The 19,745-nt window shown below is 40.2% G+C and overlaps 1 protein-coding gene across 1 annotated transcript in view; it reads right to left on the bottom strand.

Annotated features, from left to right (window-relative positions):
- NOSTRIN (nitric oxide synthase trafficking) overlaps positions 1 to 19,745 on the bottom strand; it is a 56,749-nt gene that overhangs the window by 14,322 nt on the left and 22,682 nt on the right. Inside the window, exons 4-8 of the mRNA XM_045559032.1 lie at positions 17,325 to 17,387; positions 17,043 to 17,124; positions 14,555 to 14,617; positions 11,979 to 12,077; positions 4,789 to 4,914 (exon numbers count right to left, since the gene is read on the bottom strand). Of these exons, the coding sequence (XP_045414988.1) occupies positions 4,789 to 4,914; positions 11,979 to 12,077; positions 14,555 to 14,617; positions 17,043 to 17,124; positions 17,325 to 17,387 (433 nt within the window). The remainder of the gene's footprint in view (positions 1 to 4,788; positions 4,915 to 11,978; positions 12,078 to 14,554; positions 14,618 to 17,042; positions 17,125 to 17,324; positions 17,388 to 19,745) is intronic.

Raw genomic sequence — 19,745 nt, forward strand, 5'->3', positions numbered from 1 at the left:
GAATAGCCTATCAGACGTGTTGCTTCTTCAAAGGGCAGAATGGATAAGCCTCATGACAAATACGTAAAACAAATTCTGTTCAGTTGTTTGGACCTCATACGGAAATCTTCAAAAAGAAAAAGTCCTTACCCTATAGAAAAAGATACAGAAATCAGCTCTTCTGGTTTAGCCTGTGAGCAAAGGACAGAGGAGAAATAAAAGCCAGGTTGTAGAACACATTGTGTCCTTGGTGGCAGCTGTTTCTTTACTTTAACAAGTGCTGAACCACTAGCACCAATGAGACTAGAATAACCAGTGTCCCTCGGAGATGGTAATGTTTAACAGATTTTAATTACATTGCAGGGAAATCATTAAAATGATCTATGTTTGCTCAAGCAAAGAGAGAGAAATAAATTCCACTGTGCAAAGGGGAAATTCATATCTCATTTAATGAATCATTGTTTCCTATTATCTTGTTCTTTCTGCAGGAAATAGGCAGTAGAGAAGGAAGGTACTCTGGAGGACTCGCAGTGTCCTCTTGTGCTTTCATAACAGCACAAACGAACAAAGTGTGGTCAGAAAGTTAGCAAGAAACAGCAACTTCAGAACCCATCTGGGGCCCAGGCATCATGATGATTCTCACTCTCCCTTCATTCTCTTTGGTTCCCATGTCCCAGCCTTCCTGTTTGTACTCCAGGAGAAGCTTGGAACAACTTCACGTTCATTTAAACTGCTGTCATAAAACTGGTAAAAGAAATATGCTCTTTCTACAGCAGGAACTCTGAAACTTTAGAATGCCTAGAGATCACCTGAACCCCTTCTTAGTAATATAATCATTCAGAGGTTCTGATACATCCGGTCTGGGGAGGTGCTTGGGAATCTGAATTTTAACAAGCACCCCAGGCATTTTGAGATACCATCCTAGGGCCACAGAGGGCCACAAGAATACACATTTTTAAATTATTTATAATTCTTGCACTCAAAGATGACCGCTGTTAACATTTGGATGTATTTCAGTCTTAGTGTATGTATGATTTTATCTTCTGGTTGCCATCAAATTATTCGAATTTGCTATCCTGGTTTTTTCACTTAACCTTAAACATGAACAGTTCCTAAGCCGTAAGTCTCCGAAAACACCATTTTAATCTTTTCAAAGCAGTCCATTGTGTAGGTGTGTGTTGATTCACTTAGTCATCCCTTTAATGTTGGTCATTTGGGTTGTTTCCTCCCTTATAAAGTGTTTTGAACAGAAATCTGTGTCTTGTTTTTCAGCTACTTCCTCAAGATAGACTTATGAAAAGGAAATTACCTTTTTCAACAGGGGTCCTAGGACAGAATTAAACCCTGATGTCCTAAGGCATCCATTGCACGGAATGAGACACTGCTTGTCCCCCTCTAGAGTGGTTCTAGCCAAGTACCATCCTTGGGAGAAGTGACAAAACAGTCAATCAAACTGTTTTCTGTGCTCTGTGGTTTAGATTAGGAACACTGCATGAGAGAGGGAACATTTTTAAGGCTCTTGACACATATTGCAAATGGCTTTCTAAAATAATTCCTTGAGTAAGTACCATCAGTACCAAGCATTTGATTCTCTGTAATTCTTGGTAGTGTGGCTATGATGTAAAAATATATATATAGTATGGCTTATTTCTGTCATCTGAATTGTTTCTTCTTAGAAGGTAGGATGTGGCTAGAACATAGTATGATTATGAAGTAGTATGACTGATTTTGACACGTGGTTTGTGGAATTGGTTTCATTACTTAGTGAGCCTTTATACTATTTCTCACAGAATCTAGTACACTGCCTGGAACATAGTTCAATGAGCATTCTCTGAAAGAATTATAAATCCAACCTGTAGAGTAAGAATGAGTAAGAGGACACTTCATAAGACCCCAAAATAAATTTTTATATTCAATTTTTACAAAAGAATGTGAGAGATTGAGGGGGTGGGAATGAAACTGAGAGACCCTAATTGTCCCATTTCCAACTCTCACATTTTTAATAAAATTCCCCTTTGAGTCAATTCAGCCTGCTTTTGTTATATGTCTTCATGAATCTAACATTTTACTCTTGCGTTTGAACACACACAAGGTATAGAATGCACAGAGTAACCTGTGAGTCAGTGACCTGCTGGTGTAGACGTAAGGGCTTCATTATTGGGGGTGAGGGTGAAGCAAAGGTGGCCTGACAGAGGCTGTCTTCACCCGGGTCTCATGCGCTTGGGCTGGCACTCCAGAGGCAGAAGAGAATTCAGAGGAAGGCGGGGTAAGAGGAGCTGTGCCAACTACAAGGAGAAGGCGTGGAGCACTGGTGGCCTCCAGCATAGTGGCAGTAAAAGTCCTGGATACAAGAGGGGTGACAGGAAATACCCTTCCCCAAGGAGACCATGACTTTGGGTAGATATTCCATCTGACTTGGATTCTAATAATTCAAAAACAAAACACAAACAACCTAAGTCTTAAATATTTTAAAGCTGAAGTTGAAAGGAGGTCTTTGAAATGTAAATGAATGCATATCTCGTTGCCATCAGGAAGACTCTGTAAGCAAAGAAGATAATTTTCAGGATGTTTCATTATAAAAATTGGGCCTGCTAAAAGGGGCGGGAGGGGTTGGAGGGGGAAGGCGTAGAAGGATCTTAACAGGAGAAAGGGAAACTGAGATGAGGGCAAGACGCACCTAGTAAGAGCGTCTGGTAATGAAGGTAGCACTGCGATACCTACCACGTATTGCAGGCCAGCTGGTTGCCAACTATACCAGGTAGGACCCATCATCTCCCATCGCTGTCACATAGACGAGGAGGATGGGGACAATGAGATGAAATATTTTCTCATAGCCCTCCAAGGGTGCCTTGAAGACGGAGTGAGAGCAGAAATGTCTTTCCCATCTCCTAACAGGGAAGCCACCCTTGCTAGGAAGGCAACAGCTTCAGGGAAGTCCTAGCTGGTGAAGCAAGATGAGAGCCCAGGTGGGAGAGCCAGACTTCAAATGAACAAAGCTGAAATCTAAATCCCTGGCCTTTCCTCTTCCCCTTCATCTAAAACCTATCCAGCGTAAGGAAGGGGAGTGCCGGGAGCCGATGTTTGAAGGTGTAAATTAAAGAAGAGTCTCTTCTCATTTCTTCCTCTCTTTGACCCGAGTTTTGATCTCTCTTTTTATTTCCCCTTTCTTCTCTAACTCTGCATCTACCCTACCTTGAAAGTGGTTGAACTGCGAGAGATTTACATACAGCCCTTCAGTGTCTTGGCTGTATAGTCTTCCCTCTCCTAGTTCTTCATGGGGCAGGACCACCGTGCAGGGGCCCAGGCTGAATCCTGAAACCATCTAAGGCAAGTTACTTGGTCTCTCCAGCCTCAATTCCCACAATTATAAATCAGGAATAAAATGACGACCTTCCCCATAATGTGATGAATACAAGACATAATGCACAACAGTGTACTCAGCACAGTGCCTAAAGAAGAGAGCACTGAGCACTTGTTACCTGTTAGCCGTTCGATCACTTCTTTTTCCAGTTGTACCTGCTTTAAACATTTTTTTTAAACTGAGGTGGAGAAAAATAAAACAAAAATATTCATGTTCCTACCATCCAGAATTGACAATTATTTAATTTGGTCATATTTATGTTGACTTAAAAAATAGAGAGTAAACTTCCTATATAGTTGAGGTAACTTCTGAGCCTGGGGTTGTTGAATCCTTTCTCCAGGGGCCCTGCACAAGCTGTGTGGCCATATGTGGCAGCTCTGTTGTATTTCCACCATGAGATCCATTTTCTCCACTCAACATATGTATATGTATATGTTTGCAAATACAGTCTAGTTTGGATGTGAGTTAAAAAACTTTTTAATTTACATAGCTGTATAAATGGTATATTTCTTTTCTTCAGTATCATATTTTTGAGGTTAATTCATGTTTAAATATAGATTTAATTAACTTCTTATTTCTGGATATTAGTCAACTTTCCAAATTAGAGCACATTTTAAGAGAAATTCTTCTCCTGATGGGTATGAAGATTATGTACAATTTTTGTCACCATGCAATTATAAACAATTCTTCAATAAACATTCTTACGTATCACTCTTGGAATACAGGTTTAAATTTTTCTTTAAAATATATGCCTAAAGGGAACTGCTGTGTTGTAGGTCCATGTACATTTCAGTTTTTATTAGATGCCATTAAATTATTTCTACTACAGGGGTACATCCTTGCCGATACTTGGTATTGTCATTTTCTAATTTTTGCCAAAAGATTGAGCACCTTTTCATATGTTTATTGATGATTTTGATTTCCCCTTTTGTGATTTGCTTGTTCATATCTTTTGCCTAGTTTTATCAGACAATTTGCCACAATTCCTTTTTTATGTGTCTATTTTTGCTACTAAGGTGTACATATCTCAAGTGTCTCGGTGGTGCTGTATTCATTGCTATGGATCTGCAGTGCCCAGCACAAGGCCTGCCATCCGTAAAGTCATCACTGTATGAATAAGCTCTCATGCCTAAAACTCACTTGAGTACCTAATACCTAAGCCTTAATTTACACTTTACTTTGATAGCACTTTTTGAAGTTAGCTCAGTGCTGTTGTGTCTATTGAGAATTAGGAGCAGAAACTCTAGCCAATGACACTCAATAAATTTTCACTGGTAATTGTATCCATGGAGAAATTGAAACAAGGGGAGGAAATGTGATTTGTGTAGAGTCACAATATGAGTGACGGTCATAGCTAAAGAGAGCGGGTCTTGTAACTGCAGATCTGACCTCCATTTTCAAGGTCACACAAAGCTCAGTAGAAGACAAAATGTGAAGGCATAACTTACCTGATAGCAGTTTTCTAGAGTGTTTTCCCATTTCAGTCTGGTAGAATAGCCCGCCATGTTTTTTTGGTAGTAATTTTCATCTTCCTTTTCCAACTTCTCAGTTGATTTTTTCAGTTTATTCAGGAGCTAAAGTAAAACATCAATGTCACATATTCATTAGCACATTTATGAAAGCCCTTTATATTCCACAGAAGGAATTATACGTGGCCCAATGACAGGTTTCTTACCTCTTACCTAGAGTCACAAAACAGTGACTATAGTTGACAAACTCAAAGATCTTATTCAGAAAAAAGAAATGGCAGAGCCAGAGGAAACCTAAGGGCCTTTCAGTACGATCCCCAGAATTTTACACACGAGGAGATGGAGGCCCTTGAAGATGAAGTGGTTTGTCTCCATCCATCCAATCAAGGAGCATATGAAACAGCAGTGCCCTGGAGGATTGACAGTGCAGGTCGAGGAGCTCAAGGCCGCAATCGACCAACGCATCCTACAGTCTTACCTGGTACACCCTTTAGGCTCCTGGATTTCTTACTAGGACAGGTAGAGACTTGCGGAATCACATAATTTTTAGAACTAAGTTTTTTAGAATGGGCCTGGCTACCGTCCTGTCTGACAATCTTACTTTACTTTCACCACATAAACTGAGCAGTGGAGCTTTGGAATCAGACTTCCAGGATAAGAGTCCTCGTTCCAGCTGCAGACAAGTTAGCCTTCGTGAGCCACGGTTTTCTCATCTCCATGATGGGGATAATGATAGCTCCTAGTTCACTGGATTGCTGTGAGGATCTAAGTAGGTGATACATGTCAGGCACGTGGCACACTGCCCAACACCTGGTGTGGCACTCAAAGATTAGCAAGTATAATTATTACTAGTGAAAGGCCTGAGATACATGGCCAATGTTCCCTGCAAATTACGGGCAGCTTGACAGATGGTCTCCTCTCACCCTGCTCCCTCATGATCTGCTCCTGCATGAAGAGCCCCCTCTTGCCAATCACCAAAATTTGCCATTCTGATTGTTAAATCTTCTGGAAAATCAAAGTACAGTAATACAAAACTTCCTGGGCCAGGGTAGCTAAAATGGACTCTGAAAATGCCCAGACAAGTAATTTCATGTCTCTGAGGAATGAGGAAATTGGATTATGTGAATGATTCCCAAACTTCAGCATATCTAGAAAGGACTCGAAGTGCTTATAAAACTGCAAATTCCAGAGTTCTACAAGTAACAATATTGACTCCATAGCTCTGTAGTGGGATTGGGAAATCTGAATTTTGACCACCTTTTCAAATGATTCAGATGCAAATAGTCTTCAAACCACTATTTAAGGAACATTAAGAACTCCCCTGACTCAAAACAGGTTAGGAGTTTCAAGGGCAGAGACGAAAGCTTTTAAGATTGACCTTCTTTATGTTTAAGGGCATTTTGACTAACATTACAATAATGAAGAACATTCATTTAAAATTCTGAGTGTTAATACCGCTCACTTTATTATTCCAGTTGATATGCTAGCTATTCCCTGTCCCTTAGCTCTGATGTGTGACCTACACAGGTCATTTTGGTTTTGTATATCAAGTGTAATGAACCACATCCATCTGTAGAAACACGAGCTTGTGAATTTTAACCGGATGATAATACAGTGAAAGGAATCAAAGGGTGCCATTCTTATACTTTGCTAAATCATTGTCCTTAGATTCTTACCGAGAATGCTCAGACCCCCAGGAATAAGAACTGAGTCACTGTTGAGAGCACCATTCACATTTACCAGCCTACACTACAGAACTGTTGACTAGAATTTTCAGCTCAGCAAATTTACAGCAAATGGTCTCAAACAGATATAAAAGAAGAATGTACACTCCAATATTCTTTTTTCTTTTTCAAGATTTCCCTTTAAGAAAGACAGACACATATATTTTTATTTAAGGAACTTCTTAGAAACCTTTACTAAAATTTGTCAAAGCTTGAATTCTTTTTCTTTCCCTGTTTCTTTCTCTGGGGACAAACATCTCATTTATTCACCAGACATTGAGTGCCTTCCATGTGTCATGTTCAAGGCTTTGGGGATAGAAAAGGTAACAGAATAGGCTCCCTCTCTAGTCAGGGACCCACACAGGCCATTATCATCCTGTGTGCTAGATCCCAGGATGATAGAAGTACTTAGGTATCACTGGGGTACCAAGAGAAGCACCTAAACCAGCCTTGGAACTAAAATGACATTAAGCTATAACTTGGCACCTAGTAAGTACTTAAAAAATGATCCCCATGTGAATAAACCTAAAGTGAAAAGTAGGAATTGGTAAGGCAAAATAGTATGGTGTGACACAGAAAAAGTGTTTTTAGATGAGGTTGGATCATACAGTTTGACAGGGAGAGTAGTGAGAGATGCTGTTAAAGAGATCATCAAGGGTCAAGTCAGAAAGGGTCTTAAGGGCCACATAAAGGAGTTTGTACCATATTCTGAGGTCACTGGGAAGCCTCTGCAGGCTTTTAAAAGGAGAATGCTATGCTCGGATTCGACCTTCAGAAAAGTCAGCTTGGCTTGTACATGGGGAATAGATAAGAACAGCCAACACCGAAAGCAAAAAGACCAATTTGTTAGTTGCAATACACCAGGCAAAAGGAGATGGTGGCCTGAGAGCCGGTATCGGGAGTGGAAATAGACATACGTGAACAAATTCAAGAAGTATTTGGTTTAAGAATTAGAATTGGGAGGATAGGGTGGATGGTGATATTCAAAGATACAGAGAACCCAGAAATAAAGATTATCTTTGGTAGAGAGAAGTGAAGGGTTTGGCTTTGGATATTGAGTTTAAGATGCCAGGAAGCAGTTTAGAGACTGGTTTGGGCTGGAAATATAAATTTGGATATTGTCAGCATAGATATGGTAGTTGAAGCCTTGACAATATATATTTAGTACCTGAAATTGCGAGTACTATGTTGGACGTTGGAGATACAATAGCAAACAAAACAGAGCCAGGCCCAGGAGAGAAACATTTAGAAACTGAAATATAGGAAGGTTAGGCAAAAAAAGGGAATCCATAAAGAAATCTAAGATAAAATTTACAGAAAAGTAGGAGGAAAACCAAAAGCATGAGGTGTCACTAAAGTTAAGAGAATGTTTTTAGAAAGGAGAAATAAACGATGCTTAGTACTTTCAAGAAGTTAAATAAGGGAAGAACTGAAAAGTACCTCTTGGCTTTAGCAACATTGTTTTTGATGGCAAGAATGCTCTTAGTTGAATGGGGAAAACTTGATTAGGGTGGTTTGTAGAGTGAACAGGAAATGAGAAAGTGGAGACAGAGCACAGAAACTCTTTCTTATTGTAAATCTTATTGTAAGGGAGGTAAAGAGCTGAAAAAAAGGCAACAAAATGTCTTACAAATTGTCTCTTTAAACCCCCCTACTGTTTTTGGGAATTAAAACCTGCATTTCTTCCCCAGGCCAGTCATCAAAGGTGCAGAAAAATGTTCTTTGTTATTTGTTTTCTAGTATCTTAAACCGCAGGAGATGGTTCAACAGAATTCTCCAAGCGTCACTAGATCATCATCGCTGGAGATGAGGTCCACAGGAACCATCGAGTATAGTTAAACAATAGCCTGATGCCAGGACATGTGACACCTGTTACATAGACCAGAGCCCAACCACCGAAAATCCCCCTTTAAAAAGCCCTATTTTTCCACTTAAAGGCAGGATGGTGGTCTTTTGAGACTCTAGCCCACTGCCCTCCTCATTTGCCAGCAAATTAATAAACTTCTCTTTCCTTTCCTTCAAACCACTTGTCCTCATTCTTCATTCTCACTGATTCAGCCTTGGGGACAAGTACCAGACTTTCAGTAACATTATTGTAAAAAGAAAGAGACATGATCATATCTGGAGAGAACAGGAGACATCATAGAAAAGTGTCTCCCTGAGTCTCCCTACTCTCCCAAGATTGGGGGTGCAATGAAATGAATGTTTGTGTCCCCCCAAAATTCATATATTGAAATCCTAACTCCAGTATAAGGTGTTTAGGATGTGGGGACTTCGGGAGGTGATTAGGTCATGGGGGTGGAACTCTCATGAATGGGATTAGTGCCCTTATAAAAGAGACCCCAGAGAGCTGCCTTGCCCTCTTGCCACCATGTGCAGATAGAACGAGAAGTTATATCAGTCTGCAGACCGAAAGAGGGGCCTCACCAGATGGGCACCCTGATCTCAGACTTCCAGCCTCCAGAACTGTGAGAATAAATGTCTGTTGTTGAAGCCACCTGATTATAGCAGCCAGAACTGACTAAGACAGGGGGAGCTGAGAAGGCTGATGGGAAAGAACCATTAGAAAAGGGCTGCCCAAGATACAGGAGAGAGCCAGGTAATGAAGAGAGAGCCTCTGGGAGGCAGGATGGGATGGTCTCGGAGCACAGGATGAAGAATTGGCCTCTTAGCTGCAGATATGTGGGTGCCATTACTTTAGTCAGCAGGTGGCTGTGCTGACTTCTGTTTAGGTAGGAAGCAAAGTAGCCTACCCAGAGCTGGTGGATGGAGTTGTGAAGAGAACAGAGGTTTATATCAGCTTCTGGAGAGGACCAGGACTGCTGAGCAGGAAACCAGGAGCAGCACAGGACAGTGGCTCAGGTCAGAGATCATGGGCATTTCTATGTGAGATGAGAAAATGAATGCTGCCAGTGCTAGGTGTTCAGCCTTAGGACCCCCTGTGCTCTCCCCCTCAAAAAAGCTTCCAGATTAAGGCAGAGGTCTATGATGGAACAACAACGGAGGCTATGGTTACAGGACCAGCTGGAGGAGGGAAGCGGCACCTCCCAGGGAAGCTGCTGCAAGGGCAGGAAGAGGAAATTCACCACTTAGCTGCCATGCTTTTGACTTTGTTAGTGATTGACATCAGCAAAGAATAGCTTCTAATGAGGGCTCCGGATGCCTCCAGCAGGACCTGGTGCTTGGTGTTTTAACATACTGGGGGTATGTTAAAACTGGAAGCTGCCTCATTATTCAGTGCTGGTTATGATAATTTCCAACTGTGAAGACTGACATGTGAAGAAATAAGAACCTTGTAAAATCTTGCTAATGATGAATTTAAGTTATTCAACTGATATTTTTTTCAGATGAAATGAGAGCTACTTGCCATGACAATTTTCCTCTCCTTTTAATAACATTTGGCATTGCAGTGGTACAGACTGCATTTTCTTGAGGACACTCTAAGATAGTGACTATTTCAAAGTTTTCTAATCTGGGGCACATACCACAAGACATGTACAAGATAATCTATTGCGGTGTGAACAGAAAATACTTGATTTTTTTCTTTCTTTCTTTTTCTTTCTTTCTCTGTCTCTCTTTCTCTCTCTCTTTCTTTCTTTCATCTTTTTTTTTTTTTTTTTCTGAGACAGGGTCTTGCTCTGTTGCCTGGGCTAGACTGCAGTGGTGTCATCATATTACTGCAACCTCAGACTCTTGGGCTCAAGCGATCCTCCTGTCTCAGCCTCTCAAGTAGCTGGCATTACAGGTGCACACCACCATGCCCTGCTAAATTTTCTATTTTTTTTTTTTTTGTAGAGATGAGATCTCACTGTGTTGCCCAGGCTGGTCTCAAACTCCTGGCCTCAAGCAATTTTCCCACCTCAGCCTCCCAAAGTGCTAGGATTACAGGTGTGAGCCACTGCACCTGGCCAGAAAATACTTGATTTTATTCCTCTACCCTAATATTATTTCTGTTCATTTTTGCTAAAAGCACAGTTATCAAGCTCACTCTTGTTTAATATATGAGTCACACTGCTGCTCACAGACGGACAGTAGTGGATTCTGAAGTGGCCTGTGGGGAAGGTGGGCATTCTGCAACCCGAGGAGCCGTCCTGGGCCTCACTAGTGTCTTCACCTCCAGCTTCCAGGGATATGTGACCATTGTCATGTGCCTGGGTCATGCGGTTTTACAGACTTATTATCTGGCTCCATTTAGGTTAATATACACAAAATGTGCAAATATCTTAAAAATCCTGCTGCCAAGAACCTATAGATTGATGTTACTACAAAACAGATAAACACAACGAAGCCACAGAAGGGTCAAAGCTGATGCTCACTCCTGCTTCTGCTTATGAGCATGTCATTACCCACACGAAAAGGCAAAAACCAAATGATCTAGTGAGATCTGACAAGAAGTTGATAAAAAAAATTTAAAATCATTAAGAGAACTATTAAAAATGTATTTATATTTACTATGGTTAAGATTTGCTCCAAGTGTATATTTTGCCTGGAAACAATAATGATTATACAAAGACATCACAATTAGCTAATCATTTAAAATATTATTTCAGCTTTATCTCATTCTATGAATGTCTCTACTTTTTTATGCTGTATAATGTTTGCAACATAGTAGTATAATATATAAAGTACTATATATAACATACAACATATATGAAGTATATATATTTTTTAATTTATTTGGGTGTGAGGTGAGAATTTTATCTTTTTATTAAGAGGATTCCCTTTTAAAAAATTTGGACATCATTGGTTTCATTTGTCACAGGTCAATAATATTTTAAAAATAGGCCAGGTGCGGTGGCTCACGCCTGTAATCCTAGCATTCTGGGAGGCTGAGGCAGGTGAATTTGTTTGAGCTCAGGAGTTCGAGACCAGCCTGAGCAAGAGTGAGACCCTGTCTCTACTAAAAATAGAAAGAAATTAGCTGCACAACTAAAAATATATAGAAAAAATTAGCCAGGCATGGTGGCGCATGCCTGTAGTCCCAGCTACTCAGGAGGCTGAGGCAGGAGGATTGCTCAAGCCCAGGAGTTTGAGGTTGCTGTGAGCTAGGCTGACGCCACGGCACTCACTCTAGCCCGGGCAACAAAATGAGACTCTGTCTCAAAAAAAAAAAAAAAAAAATATATATATATATATATATATATATATATATGTGGGCTAAGTGTGGTGGCATGCCCCTATAGTCCCGCTACTTGGGAGGCTGGTGTGGGAGGATCCGTTGGACCCAGGAGTTTGAAACCAGCCTGGGCAACATACCAAGACCCTGCCTCTGAAAAAAAAATACAAAATAAAAAAGTTCAAAATATATGTATGTATGGACCAGGAATGATTTACGCTGAGACCCCACACAGCGGGAGGAACCAGCCAGCTCTCTGTGTCCACAGCTAAGGGCAGCAAGCCGCCCGCCTCTGAGCCGCATGCACCCAGCCAGCTGTGACAGCTTACCTTCCGCTTCTCCTTCTCTGTCAGGGATTGCTTGGAGCTTTCTACAAGCTGGAAAAGTGCTTCGTGCTTCTTGGTACTCACCATTAATTTTTTCTTAGCCTAGAGTCAAAAACATACAAACAAGAAAAAAGGAGCAGAAACACATCAAGAGAAAAGCCCTTGCAACAGAGCGTGCTCATGTGCTAGCTTTAATAATTGTGTATTTTTAGTTCTTCATTTTCACCTCAAAATCTACCTAAAACATCACAGCAGCCAATACTTTGTCCTGAGAACCCCTGCATATTTTTTCATTATATTGGGTAAACTCAAGAGAATTACAGATTTTGCTAAATCACCGAAGGCCTGAAATCCTCCAAAACAATGTTCTAGCGAGCATGATGGCTTTATCACAAAAAATATTGCAACAAACAAAGAAGACTGCCTGCACCATTCTTTTAAACTAATATAGGCAACAATTGAGGTTGTTTCAAGATGTCCTCTTAAAACTTGCAGCAAGGGTCAAAATTTTGCTTCCTGACACCCAGACAGGAGAGCTGGGCACTTGCCTGGCATTTGTGAAGCAGCCTGCACTTGCTGGAGTTGGGGGAGAGGGAGGAGGTGGGGAAGGAAGAAGTGTTCAAAGTCACCCTACCCTGTTTATGTCTGAACCCTTGGAGTGGGTTAGGTGGTCATTTCCTACCGTGCACAGTTGTATTTGGCTAAAGATGATGCTCCAGAGATAAAATAAGCAAGCAAAAGTTGGTTAGAGTTGGATTTAGCCTGCAGGAACTGGGCTGATTGAAAGAGTGTTTGGTTTTTCACCTCAACGATGCAAGGATAGCAAAACCAGACAACGAAGGCGGAAGGCTCAGGTCTCTCTTGGCATTTTACCTTGGGGAGCAGCAGCGAAGCCTTCTGCACCCCCTAAACATGGGAAGCCTCTAGGGAAGGGAACGAAAGGGCTAAGAAGCTCACGGCCTCTTCCTCTACCTTCCGTCAGTCCCGTGCTTGCTGATGACTGAGGGGCGGCAAGACGACTTGGTCTTTAAGGCTTTTCATTTGTGGCTCCAAGGAGACCATGGAGCATTCAGCATTACAGACATGCTGAATTCCTTGAATTGTAACAGGAAAGAAAATTATTACAGCTCAAGACTTTTACATTCGCTAATTTCTCTGTCACTCTTCATAAAAAATCTTTTTATTTTGAAAAATGACTTGGTAGAAACTGGGAACTAATAGAAGATGTTTTTTGTTCTTGGAGGCAGTTGCAGCTGCTGAGCATTGTTGCTGGCACTGGGTCCATTGTATTGAATTTCCTGTGAAAGCTGAATATTTAAAGAAAATGGAGTTTTTAAAAACAAACCCTTTTAAAGAAAGCTCATAAAACCAGGAGCAAAACTTAAAAAAAAAAATGGATACTTCTTCTGAGACTTTGAAATATTGACTGTGGGTATAGACATTCATTTATCTTAAACATTTCTTATTATTGTCTTTGGAGTCCATCCTTAGTTCCAGCAGATGTTTCAGAAGCTACGCTGGGGTCACCTGTTTCTAAGAGCATCTGTCACTAATTATTTGGCACTAGTGGCTGTTTATTTGTAAAGGTTCTCTTTGGGCATTAACACTTTGGAGATGAAAAAGGAAAATTTCAGCTTTTGGAGCACAAGTCTCCTCAAAGGGGGTTGTTCATTGAGTTTTCTTAGCAGATTTCCTGGTTTCTAGTCCTTTCTACTTGAAATGAATTCCTCCTGTACTAGGTTGCTCTAGAATAATCTTCTGTACATATGCATTCCGTCTGTTATTTTCTCTGCTTAAGAACCCATAATGATATGCTCTGGTTTCTCACATCAGATCATAATTTCTCTCCTTAGAATTTATTCACTATTTCCTGTTCACATGTTATCCTGCTAACTAAATTTTAAATTACTTGAAAACAAGAACCATAGTGCTATGCACAAGAAGGGGACCATACACACTTGTGGAGCTGATAAATACATCCCCCTTTATATATTGCTACCCACACCTCACTGTGCCACCCTCACCTAGTGAGGTAGAGTCACTAACACCCTTCTACAAATGAAAAAAAAAAAAAAACTCAGCTGATGTTTGTCGCTTGCCCTAAGTTGCAAATTCTACAGCAAGGCAGTCAGTATAGAGTAATGGTTAAGAGCAGTGACCCTGGAGCCCAACACTTGTAGACTTGCAACAACTGCTGGTTCAACTATTAACCAGCTTTGTAACCTTGGGCCAATTACCTCACCTCTCTGTGTCTCCGCCCCATCTGTAAAAGTGGATGACAACGCAAGGTCACATTACATTGGGCTGATTGTTGTGATGATGAAATATATAAATATATAGCACTTGGCACATAATAAATGCTATATAAGTGTTATCTATAAATCATAATCATATTTAGATCCATGCTCTTTTATTGGTTTGGGTGAAAGATACGTCTTTGTAATAACTCAGGTGAGGAAACATTTTTCTCTCCAGTTAGCACTTAGAAATACTAACACTACACAGGATCATGTTTGTACAAAAGCGAGAAGCCTCAATCCTAAAAATAGTTTACACAAATGATATTGGTGGATACTTGCCTTAATTTGCTGATTCCAGTTGCTAATGACAAGATTTGCTGTCTTTTCAACTTCATTATCAAGCTATTGAAGAGAAAAAAAGGGAAACATGTTTTGCTTTCTTCTTGTTTAGTCACTGCTGTAAACTCATAAAAGAGGCTCTGGGAACCGCCCCACCCCTTCTGCCAGGTGAGGTTACAGTGAGTGTGAACAGTCAGCCATGACCCTGGAAGCCAGCCCTCACCAGACGCCTACTCTGCTAGTGCTTTGACTTTGACTTCCCAGCCTTCAGAACTATGAGAACTACATCTGTGCTATTTACAAGCCATCTGGTTTATGGGATTTTGCTGTAGCAGCCTGAACTAAGACAGCGTAGTGTTGGCTTATTAATTCTGGCACAATTGTTCTCACAATTCATAGGAATTTCAAAATCCTACCATGGACATATATATGGAGGAAAGTAGACAAATTATTTTATCCCTGTGTCAAGTATATCTTCACAGGATGTGGTAAAATAGTGATTTCTAATCTTTAACAATGTAAACAGCACATAAATATGTGCAATTGTGTGGAGGAGGCCTTTGCCGGTTGGTATCACTGCAGGTCCTATCACATTTTCTTCAACATCAATCCGTGTCCAACATCAACACCATGAGAATTGCCAATAGTCCCAGCAGTGCTAATTTTACTAAGTGTTTCCATTGCCCCTAACGTGAATATTTCTTTAATTTCAAAGAGATTGAATTCTTAATTATAATTAACTTTCCCCCCTGCTTTAAATAGCCAAAGGAACAAGAGTAATAATGATGAAGACGGATCTCGGCAACCTCTCAGAGACGTCTGACATAAGTTCCAGAGGAACCTTTTTTCCTGGACCACGATCCCAGTAGATTAGCCACTACTCAACCACTTGGAGATTTAGCAAACACTATACTTTTCTTTTTTCCAGTTGGTTGCATTTAGAGTCTAGGGTTTATTGTAACAAATACAACGAAAATAATTTTATGCACAATGCAACTTTTGACTATGTGTGTGGCTGGAAGGTGGAACAAGTTTAATTTCTAAAATAAAATCTAATCTTTTATCTTTTGAGAGAGAGTGGAAGAGGGTGGTGGGCTGCAGTGGGGAGGAGCAATGTAGAGAAGATGATCAATAGGAACCACATTTTAGGGAGTGTCACGACATCAATGAACTAAGGCACTGTGATCAATTACCATAGCACTGTGCATAATTATGGTAAGCACTAAAGGAGCATTAATAACTATCACATTATTACATAATAAAATTTTATAATTAATAAAATAGCGACTAATGTTTGGTTTTTATTAAGTTGGCTTGCAAAAGCAGATTATATTGCTTTCTAGTAATTCCTATAAATTTCTATCCATTCACCCTAGCCCTAAAGAGAACATCCATTCAGGTAAAACACATGAATATACCTACAAACATCAGTTCTACTTACTGATTCAGTTTAATGAGTTTGAATATGTGTTTATATTTACTCTTCCATGGCAGCATTCACAAATCCCCTCATCCTGCTGACTTGCTACTGTCAGCGCCTGCTTTGTCTGGCCCTGAAACTCCCCAGGGCGCTGCTCCTTCCCTTCACAAGGCCCCTGCTATGGTTTAGGAATGTCTTACCTGCCCCTGGCCCTGAAACAAATAGTGACCAGGACCCCAGCCCTACCAGAGCCAAGCAACATTGATTAAACACCCATTTCTGCTGCCTGCAAACATCATTTAAAGTGCTTAACAACTGAATGACACACAGAGAAAAAGAAAAAGGAACACAAATGAAACTGTTCTGGAAGGAAAGGCATAGAGAAAGACCATAGGATATGCTATAAGAGGAACGGGTGCCCCTGAAAGAATTGTTTAACTATTTTTTTTAACTTTGAGAATTTACTCATTATTACCTTTACACAATTCCAAGCTGATATGCATACAAAATATCATTTTAAAAATTGTGCTTATCATTCTTCTATTTACAAATAGAATAAGTGAAATTGTATACAAATAAAAATACAAAACAGTACAAAAAATGAAATCAAAAATAACCTTTAGTTCTATAATCTAAAGATAATTCTTATTAACATTTTGGGAAAGTTCTTCCACGTTTTTTTCTATCCAAGTATACACATATTTATTTTATAATATTGAGGTTATATTATTTATTAGATTTCTTCATTGTGTTTTTTTAACACTATGTCGTGAAAAAATTACCATGTGATTAAATTTTTATATAGTAAGATTTATAATGGTTATAAAGTATTCCATTGCTTGAATGTATCATAATTTATTTCTGAATGATGAAGTAGTTTCCAGTTTTTTACAATCATAAACAATGCTCTAACAAACATCCTTGCATATCAATCTTGAATTTGTGTTTCTAATTATTTTTATGATAAATTCCTGAAACCTAGTACCACTTTTAGATCACCTTTTCCTCCTTGGGCCAATGACAGAAATCTTGCTTTAGACAAGGGAGAAGAGAAAAGTTTCGACTCACTGATTTTCTTTTCTTCTCTTGTACATTCAGGACTTGGTAAGTTGGTTTTATTGCTTCCAACTCAATTGCTTTGCCAAGTTTTCTGGAAATAAAACATAAAAGACACACAAGCATAGTATTAGGGTTTACATCTACTCTCCAAATTACTTTCTGGGGAAATAAAATGGTGTGTTATGGCATATGTATTCAGTGCGAGTTGGAAGGGGAATATTTGTAGCACACCCACTTTAAATATTTACGACTCCCTTTGGAGTTGGAGCAAGGCCAGGGTGGGGCACTCACTGATGCAGGTCTGCTGTGGACTTCATGCCCTCCGAGGCCCAGGCCCAGGCACTGCTGAGACAGCTAGAGGCAAAAACAGGGAGGGGAAAAGATGGGCATCAATTTCTGGGTAAACTCTGAGAAATAAGGCATCATATCTGATTCACCGAATTCAGCTATTGCATTCATGTCCTAACCTTATTTCAGTTTCTCCATGAGATTAAATTCTGCCAATGCATTTATTTGCACTCTATTCATAATATATACTGCTTTTTTTCCCAGTCATTTTTCATTTATATTTGCATTTCCCATTTCATGTCTGTAGAAAATCAGGGGAAAAAGTAGCCAAGGGTGAGAACAGGTGGGTGATAGGATGCTAGGGTTAGAGGGCCCTCAAGGACAGTCTTTTCGGGCTCCTCATTTCATAGATGAATAAACTGAGACTCAGAGAAGTTAAATGACAAAGGGCTTGAGAGCCCTGGTCACATCCTGCTGCTGCTCTTGGGGTTGGAGTCCAGCTTCTGTCCCCTGCTGGGTTTTAGGACAACAGCTCAGATATGTTATGGTCCTGTGCATGGTATCCCAATTTAACACAAAGGATAGCACTGCCCTGTCCCTTATGGCATAGAGGGAGGATTACGGAGTGTGAGTCATTTTTCTCCAACAGAAGGGACCCAGCTCACAGTAGCCCATATAGTTTGCCTTCATAAGTCAGGACCGTAAGTCCAATTGTATCAATAATCCCCAGAGAGAGAGGACTGGGTAGATTTTGATGAAGAGGGAGGGGTGAATCTGCATCCCTGACAAAACCAGAATGATGCAGATGTTTTGCCTCCAAATCGCTTAGTTTGCACCCTGCGGTCTGAGAATGAGAGAAGAAGACCAAAGGATGCCAGATTTTCTATACTTCCTAAGCCAGGCACGAAACTAGACACAAGAGAATACCTACTGCATGCTTACAATAGGAGGGTCCAGAAAAGACAAAACTAACCTATATTGACAGGAAGCAGATCAGTGGTTGGTTGGGGCTAAGTGGGGGAAGGATTGCAAAAAGGCATGAGGAATCTTTCTGCGTGATGAAAATGTCTATGTTTTTATTTTAGTGGTGGCTGTGCAGTGTATTTACATAAACTGATGAAACGATATGCTTAAAATGGGTGCGTATGATTGCATGTAAATTAAACCTCAATAAAGTTGATTTTTAAAAAGGAAGCCAGGACTGGTCGAAGGTAATGAGTTATCTCACTTGATTGTTCACAGTCAGTTACAGATTGAACTCCTTGTTCTGCTGCTTTCCCCCCTCCTCACACTGCACTTGACTAGTCTAAAAAATAAAATAAAATAAAAAATAAAAAATAAAAAGGAAGTCAGGCACACTTGTGGGAAGAGAATCTGACATTTGCCCCTCTGAGGAGTGGGCAGCAGGGCAGGGGACCGAGTTGGGGGCCCAGGGGCACCTGGATCTGAACATAGGTGCCCCTTTTTGTTTCCCACATGACCTTGGAAGAACCACTTGATTTCTCTGGCCCTGACTTAACTGATCTTTTAAAGTAGAGATTACTTGGGATAGCTGTACAAGTACCTAACACAGATTTTGGTGTAGATCATAGTTAATGTTCGTTATTAAATATTGCACTAATTCCAGTTAACCAAATATTCTGGACATGCCAACTCTTTGGACTACTAGTCTGGACGTTAGGGCTGTAGCATCCCTACACCCTGATTCCTCTCATTCTTTAAGAGATAATTAGAATCAAAATCTTAAACATTTAGGAAGCTTTTGCTTCATGCCAGGTGCTCTGCCAAGCACACTTCTTGTATTAGCTCATCTAATCCTCACAGCAACCATATGAGATAGGTAAAATATATGTTTTACCATTTTAAAGAGATAACAAGAAGATAAATTGTTCTAGGTCGCTCACCTGTTAGGTGGTAGAGCTAGAATTTAAACCCGGGCAGTCTAAATGAAAGTCTATTTATACTCAACCACTGTGCTATTCTGGCTCCTTTGTAGTCTACTAAAAATACTATCCTAAAAATAAAAATAAAGCTAAAGTCAGAGCAATTTCAAAGCCACCATTTGCTATTACAGATGATGCCTAAGGAGGAGTGGGAATGTGAGCTCCAGAAGGCTTCCTTTTTTCTTTTCCTTTCCCTCTCTCTTCATCAAAAGAGATCTCTGCAATGGCACCGTCAGCTTAGGGTCACGCCTGCATGCATTAGCCAAGAATCTTTGTAGCAAATTATCACTAATGATCCATTTTTAGAATACTAATACCTTTCTTCTCTCCTTGCCAAAAAGGAATCTACTTCATTCTTAGAGCTACAACATATTGAGGAGAATGTGAACCAACATGTTTTTAGCAACTCATGTGTTAAGCTCTTTACATACATTACCTCATTTCTCCCCGACACACACACACACACACAATGGAGCACATA

This window comes from Lemur catta, chromosome 8 (genome assembly GCF_020740605.2).
Source record: "Lemur catta isolate mLemCat1 chromosome 8, mLemCat1.pri, whole genome shotgun sequence".
Taxonomy (NCBI): Eukaryota; Metazoa; Chordata; class Mammalia; order Primates; family Lemuridae; genus Lemur; species Lemur catta.